The sequence below is a fragment of the Sinocyclocheilus anshuiensis genome, unplaced genomic scaffold (assembly GCF_001515605.1).
Source record: "Sinocyclocheilus anshuiensis isolate Anshui unplaced genomic scaffold, SAMN03320099.WGS_v1.1 scaffold1468, whole genome shotgun sequence".
Lineage (NCBI taxonomy): Eukaryota > Metazoa > Chordata > Actinopteri > Cypriniformes > Cyprinidae > Sinocyclocheilus > Sinocyclocheilus anshuiensis.
The window spans coordinates 109,584-118,467 of record NW_015546129.1 but is presented as its reverse complement, the minus strand read 5'-3'; the positions used below and the strand labels follow the sequence as shown (position 1 = coordinate 118,467).

Genomic DNA, 8,884 nt, shown 5'->3' with positions numbered 1-8,884 from the left:
TATACATCATCTGAAAGATGAATAAATGAGCTTTCATTGATGTATGGTTTGTTAGGATAGGACAATATTTGGCAGAGATACAACTATTTGAAAAACGAATCTGAGGGTGCAAAAAAAATCTAAATATTGAGAAAATCTCCTTTAAAGTTGAAGTTCTTAGCAATGCATATTACTAATCAAAAATTAAGTTTTGATATATTTACGGTAGGAAATTTACAAAATATCTTCATGGAACATGATCTTTACTTAATATCCTAATGATTTTTGGCATAAAAGAAAAATCGATAATTTTGACCCATACAATGTATTGTTGGCTATTGCTACAAATATACCCCAGCGACTTAAGACTGCTTTTGTGCTCCAGGGTCACATATGTGCATGTACCTGTTGTTGCAGTGTCCTGTGATGGTACGGTAGCGTTTGGACACACAGTCAGATTTACACACGTGTCTCAGCGTCTCTGAGGAACAGCCTGTTACCTGCAGTATGGTCTCCATATCTTCTGCACTTAAAAGCTCTGAAATGCACACATCTGATGTTGATATGACTTCAGAGACATACATGTACTTGTAAATTACCCAAATGTATGAGTGCGTACCGGTGAGGTCGGGTTTGTCCATGGAGTGTGTGTAAACCATCTCTCTGATCAGCTCTACAGTATTATCCAGAAACTCGGCGGATGTGATGTGGCTTCTGGTTTTCGGGCCGGTTTGTTTGAACAAGGCCAGCAGGTCACTGGGTCGGACAGAACCATCTGAAACGGACGTCTTCACTCTGATAGAAAAATGAGAGAGCGAACACAAAATATAGAACAGGAAGTAAATAATTTTATTGCTCTATAGCCTTACTGTAGGACAACTACTGACTCATTTGGGTCTGTTTTTGTCTCTATTTTCCTTTATTGACTTGCTTGGTTAATACTTCAATCAAATGAGCTTTGACTTTGACTAAAGTCTGTATGTCTCACCTCTCATTGGTGTGAGCATACGCGGCGTCTGTCAGCTCTCTGGCTCTGCGTAAAGCTTCCTGAATGAAACTAGATCCCAAATACACTGAAAAACACCACAAAACATTTCACTTCAAAACCTGCCATTCACTTTTGATATTTGAATTGACAAAAATGCAATAATGGAATTCAAATGATTTATTGTGAACTTTATATGTAACTCTGACAGTTGTACTATATAGAAAGTAAGCAGCTAAAAACTTCAAAAGTTCATTCTTTTTTTTGCTACCCAGAGCAATACTAACTGGACCTATAAAGTGTACTTCAGTACCTGTTGCATTCTGGGAAGGAAAATGAGATGTGGCTGACAGCGGCAGACACAATATCACAAATACAGAAAGAATCAAGCATGAGAAGGATTCCTGCAATGAGAAAAATATATATATTTATGGCTGCTGATGCTCAATAAACCAAACATTAAATCTCAGTTTTTTGCAAATAAATAAAAAAAATTATATATATATATATGCAGCTATTATGCAAAATAATATTAATATAAATAATAATAGTATTCTTTTTTAGTTGTACTTACCAAGCATGTTGTGTCCATCTGTACGGTCTTGAATTCTCACTCGTTTTTGTAAAATATATCACATTTTGCTCTTGCTTCAAAACTAAAGTATAAGTGGGTTTGTGTACATTAATGTACAAAAAATATAGTAAATAAATAACAATGAATACAGAAAAATTATATTCAATTAAGTGTTTAAAAAGCCAGAGTATTAATACATCACCATCTGAACTATTATATAGTGCATGACTACAATTCTGTGTAATTATGTGTATGAGAAGGTTATGTCGAGGACTGACTTTTATACGCTGGCTTTGGTCTACAGGTATGTGCAGAATTCTGTTATCTGTGTGACTGGTGACAACAATTCAACATCAAACAGTCCCGAACACACATGGAGCGACTGTCCTGCCATAATAACCTCTCGATCCAAACCCATCATCCTCTATCTAATGGGGTTATCGACACAATCACTCCTCATGCAAGTCAGAGAGAGCCACTGCCTTCTGAACAGAAAGTGAGCAGTGGTTGCTAAGGTGTTCTAGGTGTTTTTTTTAGTGTGTTTTGGGTATAATATGGTTTATAGATATGGCTTGGGTCCGTCCTTGAAATTCTGAGTTTATCGCCAGTTTTATGATCTTATTATGGTCCAAGTAAAGTATCAGCACACCTTTTCTCAGCAAAACACGATTTGAGGAAAAATTAATGTCTGGAGCACAAATGCGGCAGGACGAGACACACTTAACCTTAAAGCAATAATTCACCCCAAAAATGAAAATTTGCTGGTAATTCACTGCACCCTCAGGCCATCCAAGATGTAGATGAGCTTGTTTCTTCATCAGATTTGGAGAAATGTAGCATTGCATCACTTGCTCACCAATGGATGTGAATGGGTGCCGTCAGAATGAGAGTCCAAACAGCTGATAAAAACATCACAATAATCCACAAGTAATCCACACCACTCCAGTCCATCAGTTAATGCCTTGTGAAGTGAAAAGCTGCATGTTTGTAAGAAACAAATCCATCATTAAGACATTTTAACTTTAAACCATTGCTTCTGGCCAAAATATGAATCCATAATAATGCTTCCTCCAGTGAAAAGGTCCATCTTCTGTTGTCTCTTTCATCAACATCCACCCACATATTTGTTTAGAGCTGTTTTGGACTGTTTTTGCTTGTAAACGTGTTTGATCTGTGCAAATTTCTCTCCTGATTTAGACAGGCGACCTTCACTGGAGAAGGATTATTATTGATAAGAGGACTCGGAAGCAACGGTTTGGAGTTTAAAACGTCTTGATGCATTTGTTTCTTACAAATGTGCAGCTTTTCACTTCACAAGATGTTAACTGATGGACTGGAGTGGTGTGGATTACTTGTGGATTATTGTGATGTTTTTATCAGCTGTTTAGACTCTCATTCTGACGGCACCCATTCACATCCATTGGTGAGCAGGTGATGGAATGATACATTTCTCCAAATCGGTTTTGTTGAAGAAAACACATCTACAAACTCATCTCAGGAGGCCTCAGGGTGAATAAAACTTCAGCAAATTTTAATTTTTGGGTAAACTATTTATTCCTTTAACATTTAGTGTCAGGAGTTCGTTAATGTTTCCCGTAATCCGCCTTCTTTCTGCCCACCTGCGGATGACACTTCTGCTGGCACAGGAATGATCTGATAGAAGACACACCTGGAAAAGAGGTCAGTGGAGCAACAGAGAAAAACAGAGAGTTCTGAAAGTCTGATAAGAGAAATTGCAAAGTGAGGAGAACTACGGGGATTCCAGGTCGATGACTTTAAAAGGCTGTTGTTCTCGCCAGGTTTGACGCAGCACTCGGGACAGGTGTGAATAACTTTACGTCTGATGGGAGCACATGCCTCACGGACCCACAAGCTGGCACAAGATGTAAATGTGTTTGAATAGCGCAGCACATCCATTTACAATCCAAATCTAGTGTCGGCGCGAAAAAATGAACTTCATAAAAACCTCACAAAGTCATTGCTAGTAGTCTTTCCATCCACTCAAATTATGTTAGTTTGCATGAAGAGCGATGAAGAGAGATTCTCTCAGTCGTGCGTTCAAAGAAACGACACTTTCAACATGGTTATAAATGAACATGATCCTTGTATTTGTTGTGCTTTTCATTAAGAGACCCCTGTTAAACCAGCTGAGCCACATGGCATTAGTTACAAAAACTCTTTTAGTTCATACATTTGCAATTATTTATAGTTGTCTCTGTTAAAAGAACACAGGTTTGTTAGTTAGACAAGGTTCTCAAATACTTTTTATATTTAAATAGATAATTATATATCCATTTATTTATTTATTTTCCATATATACTGTATATATATATATATATATATAGTGTCATTTATTTTATATATTCAAGGAATATACTGTATATCCTGTATAGTCCTAAAACCACATGAAAACACGTTGGGCCTCATTAATGAACATGGAAGTGTAGATTGAAGCATTCTTACATAAATTGTTCCATTCAACTCCATAGGATAATTTATGCATTAATGGATTTATGTTTAACATAAAAAGGTCCATTGTTAATACTGTGTCAGCACCTTATTAAATAGCTAAATAGGAAACAGGAGACACAATACTACATGTATGTCCTGGAGGCATATGTGGAGATCAAGTGGACATGGGAGTTTTAAGCTTGTTGAGACCATAGAAACCGGTCACAGCGCTCCAACATGGTCTGAATCAGTGCTCTAAAATGTCAGAGAGAAAACAAAAAAGAATGAATGCATGAGGACAGAAACTGTTAAACATTACCTACATTCAGAATGGAATACAAGTATACTGCGCAGTATATACTGTACCCTGCCTACTATTTTCCAAAATATTATGCAGGATACAAAAAAAAATATGGTCATAATGGTATATACTGTACACTGCCTAGTATTTTCCTAAAATGACATGTTTGGAATGCAATACTAACATCTGACTATTTTCTAAAAAATAATGTCTACATCCGAAATAGCAAGCTATTATACTACTCTTACTCTTTCTCCTATATCATATTATGGCAGAAATAGCAATAGTATGCTGTACTGAATTCCAAATTCAGCCAATATGTTCGGAATGGACTACTATTTTTCAAAAATAATGTTTAAATTCAAAATAGCATACTACTATACTACTCGTACTACTATTCTACTTATAATTTTATATGGCAGAAATACTAAAAGTCATATGCTAGTATGCTATTCCAATATCAACTAATATGTTCGTAATGGAATACTTCCACTCTGCCTGCTATATGATAAACACTGCCTAGTATTTTCCAAAAACAATTAGATTGAAATGGAATATTAGTGGATACTGTGGAGTATATACTGTAGACTGCATACTAATTTTCAAAAAGTTAGCATACTACTATACTTCTCTTTCTATCTCTTCCATATCTTCATATGGCAGAAATAGTAAGAGTCATAATTAGTATGCTAGTTTAATATGTTTGGAATAGAATATTACCATACTATGTAGTATATACTTTTATATTTATATTTTTAAAAACATTTAAGTTTTGCATTGAATACTAGCATACTGCTTACTAGGGCTGGGTTTCGACACAAATTTCACAATATTGATTATTTTGGATATATATCAGGTACAAAACATGGCAAATTTTCTCAAGGAAAAAAAAATCTCTCAACTAATGCTGTAAAATATACCCGACAGTCAATAATATAGAAGGTTGAAATTTGCCGATTTGTGTACAAACACTTAAAATATACTCAAAGTTTTTGTAATACTAATTTTAACTTTAAATTACATAATTATATTTCTACTCCAATTCGTTTTTTGAAACATTTAAATGGTGGCTGTCACAAAAACTTGACGGATTTATTCAAACATAAATTAAATATTGAAGAACAGTAAAAAAGTTATAATGAATATGTTATATGGTGCATATTTAGCAAAATGCACCTCTCTAGAATTCATTTTTCTATGTGACGTTATGTGACACAATGTTCACAAGCTATTTCCACGTTTGAAACACTGACTGAGCGATAATATGAGACAGGATATGGATTTCGGTAGTTGCACTCTTTCTTTTAACATACCTTCGGATGTTCATTCATGTTTATTTCATGCTGTAACTGCTATTAAAGCAGAGGAGATGATCAGTTCAGTAACCGAGGCGCTACACCGATCTGTCACTCCACATTAAACAGTGCCGAAACGGCATTATTGTAATAAAATGGACAGGATTTGAAATCTGAGACTTTGTTTCATATCAAAAGTAACAAATCACAAAGCTTATTGCAATTTATTGGATGGGAGGCACGCTACAATCTTCCGTTCATTATCTGACTGGCTAGACTAATCGATTCTTGGGATTTATGAATTGATATAGTTTCATAGAAATGAGAATCGATTTAAAATCGAGATTTTTTACCCAGATACTAATTTTAACTTTAAATTACATAATTATATTTCTACTCCAATTCGTTTTTTGAAACATTTAAATGGTGGCTGTCACAAAAACTTGACGGATTTATTCAAACATAAATTAAATATTGAAGAACAGTAAAAAAGTTATAATGAATATGTTATATGGTGCATATTTAGCAAAATGCACCTCTCTAGAATTCATTTTTCTATGTGACGTTATGTGACACAATGTTCACAAGCTATTTCCACGTTTGAAACACTGACTGAGCGATAATATGAGACAGGATATGGATTTCGGTAGTTGCACTCTTTCTTTTAACATACCTTCGGATGTTCATTCATGTTTATTTCATGCTGTAACTGCTATTAAAGCAGAGGAGATGATCAGTTCAGTAACCGAGGCGCTACACCGATCTGTCACTCCACATTAAACAGTGCCGAAACGGCATTTAATATTTGAATATTGTAATAAAATGGACAGAATTTGAAATCTCAGACTTTGTTTCATATCAAAAGTAACAAATCACAAAGCTTATTGCAATTTATTGGATGGGAGGCGCGCTACAATCTTCCGTTCATTATCTGACTGGCTAGACTAATCGATTCTTGGGATTTATGAATTGATATCGTTTCATAAAAATGAGAATCGATTTAAAATCGAGATTTTTTACCCAGCCCTACTGCTTACTGAAGAGCACACTACCATTTTCCACGCTCTCACCTTTGCCGCTTCTCAGCCATACGAAGCAGATTGCAGACCAGCATGGAGCGTGAACTGAGATCCACCTGAATCCCGTGCTCCTGGAGGGCCGTCAGGGCCCGGTCCGGCCCGAACACCTGCATCAGACGCAGGATGATGTTCTCTGGGCTGATGCGAATGCTCCAGTCAGTCGAACCGTCTGATAGGTCGGGAGAACTATCGCTCGTGCCGTTAGTGTCGTCTGAACAGGATCCATTGGGGCTGCTGGGTAGAGCTGAAGCCGCCGGGGCTTCGTCGCTTGAACTGATTTGCTGGGAGACTATTTAAAGGGATAGTTCACCCAAAAATTTAAATTTCCCCATGATTTACTCACCCTCAAGCCATCCTAGTTGTATATGACTTTCATCTTTCAGACGAATCCAATCGGAGTTATATTAAAAACTGTCCTGGCTCTTCCAAGCTTTGTAATGGCAGTGAATGGGTTTTTCTGTTCAACAGTCCAAATGAAGTCCAATAAAGTGCATCCATCTATCCATCATAAAAAGTATCCCACAAGCTACAGAAAAGTGGTTATAACGTTTTAAATATGGATTTTTTTCTTACAAAAACGCATCGATTCGCTACAGGAGGCCTTTATTCACCCCCCGGAGCCGTGTGAGGCACTTTTTTATTATGGATGGATGCGCTTTATTGGACTTCTTTTGGATTATTAAAAAATAACACCCATTCACTACAATTACAAAGCTTGGAAGAGCCAGGACGTTTTTAAATATAACTCCGATTGTATTCGTCTGAAAGAAGAAAGTCATATACTTTAGGATGGCTTGAGGGTGAGCAAAGCATGGGGTCATTTTCATTTTTGGGTGAACTATCCCTTTAAGTGTCAGTCAGACAGTCTCTTCCTGTCTGAGTAGGAGGTTCTTGGTTAAAATCAGCGAATTAAGAGAGTCTATATTGACAGTTTTGAACATCTGTGATTGTTGTACCATCATCCCCCTCTAGTAGTGTCATGTCATCCAGTCTGCAGATGGCACTGAAAGCCTCGGGCCTCCGCTGCAGCTCTCTGCACAGGTACAGGTAACCCATCCAATACCTGAGAGACAAATAACACAGTCACAGTGTACCCAACTATACATTCTGATTCAATTCTATCCATTCCAACTCTACACTCACCCATGAGTTCTGCACATCTCCAGCATCTTCTGTTTGGAGGCCAGATTAGCAGGCAGGCGGATCAGCAGAGACAGCAGACGCCCATAACCCCAGCTGAAGAAATGAGAGCGCCACCTACAGCACAGGAGACATTACAATCAGCAAAACAGGAATGTAGTTTGATTTAAAGAAGAAAACAGGTTAACAATGATTATATAAATAATGTATTTAAATGGCATAGAGTACCATATATACACATAGCACAATGTGTAGAACTAATTATATATTTTGGTGTCCCCATCAAATTAAGTGATTTTATATACATAGAAAGCATATTAAATGCAAGCCAAGTGTCTACTTTAATGTTTCAAATAACTTTTGTGAAAATAAAGTGTTAAAATGTGGGTGAAATAATGTTCCATCGTTATTCAGTGTAACAAATATATTCACGTAAAAATTAAACAACATACTAAGTACATGACCTGTACTTATTAAAATATACAAAAGAAAAAGTTATCACACTAAATTGTATTATATTTTAAATGATTAAAAACTTCTAGCTGATAAATGGGTAAAAACTTGTGGTTTGAAGGATAGTGGCAAAGATTGGTAAAGATTTAAAATGATAATGAATTCGTTTTTAGGGGCTGCACTGTGATCCTTAAATAGAGTCTTTTAATGTCATCTAATGATTCTTGATTTGATTTGATTCTTGACTGATTTAAGGCAGTTTTAAACTTTTATTGTTTTGGCTTTGACATCCATCTATCTATCCATTCATCCATCCATCCATCCATCCATATCAAGTTAAACTAAATTAAAATGAGAAATGATGCCTTGACAACTAGCTGAAATAAAAAAAATTTTTTTTATAGATATTTTATTTTATTTCAAGTTATGTTTTTTAACAGTTTTAATTTTAGTTTCAGTTTTAGTTTTACTTAACTATAACAACCCACTCCGACCAGAGTGACTTGAATGAACCAGACGTCGTAATTAAATACGAACTTCCCAGGAGGACTTGAATAGACCAATTATTACAGTTAATTCACATTTGTGACCCTAGACCACAAAACCAGTCATAAGGGTCAATTTTTC

General features: G+C 35.9%; 2 protein-coding genes across 2 annotated transcripts in view; both read right to left on the bottom strand.

Moving 5' to 3' along the window:
- Nucleotides 1-1,556, bottom strand: part of LOC107701037 (eosinophil peroxidase-like) — a 5,116-nt gene extending 3,560 nt beyond the window's left edge. Inside the window, exons 1-5 of the mRNA XM_016502954.1 lie at nucleotides 1,539-1,556; nucleotides 1,278-1,368; nucleotides 968-1,052; nucleotides 599-774; nucleotides 447-517 (exon numbers count right to left, since the gene is read on the bottom strand). Coding sequence (XP_016358440.1) covers nucleotides 447-517; nucleotides 599-774; nucleotides 968-1,052; nucleotides 1,278-1,368; nucleotides 1,539-1,556 — 441 coding nt within the window. The remainder of the gene's footprint in view (nucleotides 1-446; nucleotides 518-598; nucleotides 775-967; nucleotides 1,053-1,277; nucleotides 1,369-1,538) is intronic.
- Nucleotides 1,557-3,892: 2,336 nt separating this feature from the next.
- The window catches only part of LOC107701036 (Hermansky-Pudlak syndrome 5 protein homolog), an 18,288-nt gene continuing 13,296 nt past the window's right edge, over nucleotides 3,893-8,884 (bottom strand). Inside the window, exons 17-21 of the mRNA XM_016502952.1 lie at nucleotides 8,839-8,848; nucleotides 7,808-7,921; nucleotides 7,594-7,727; nucleotides 6,656-6,953; nucleotides 3,893-4,244 (exon numbers count right to left, since the gene is read on the bottom strand). Coding sequence (XP_016358438.1) covers nucleotides 4,184-4,244; nucleotides 6,656-6,953; nucleotides 7,594-7,727; nucleotides 7,808-7,921; nucleotides 8,839-8,848 — 617 coding nt within the window. The 3' untranslated portion in view covers nucleotides 3,893-4,183. The remainder of the gene's footprint in view (nucleotides 4,245-6,655; nucleotides 6,954-7,593; nucleotides 7,728-7,807; nucleotides 7,922-8,838; nucleotides 8,849-8,884) is intronic.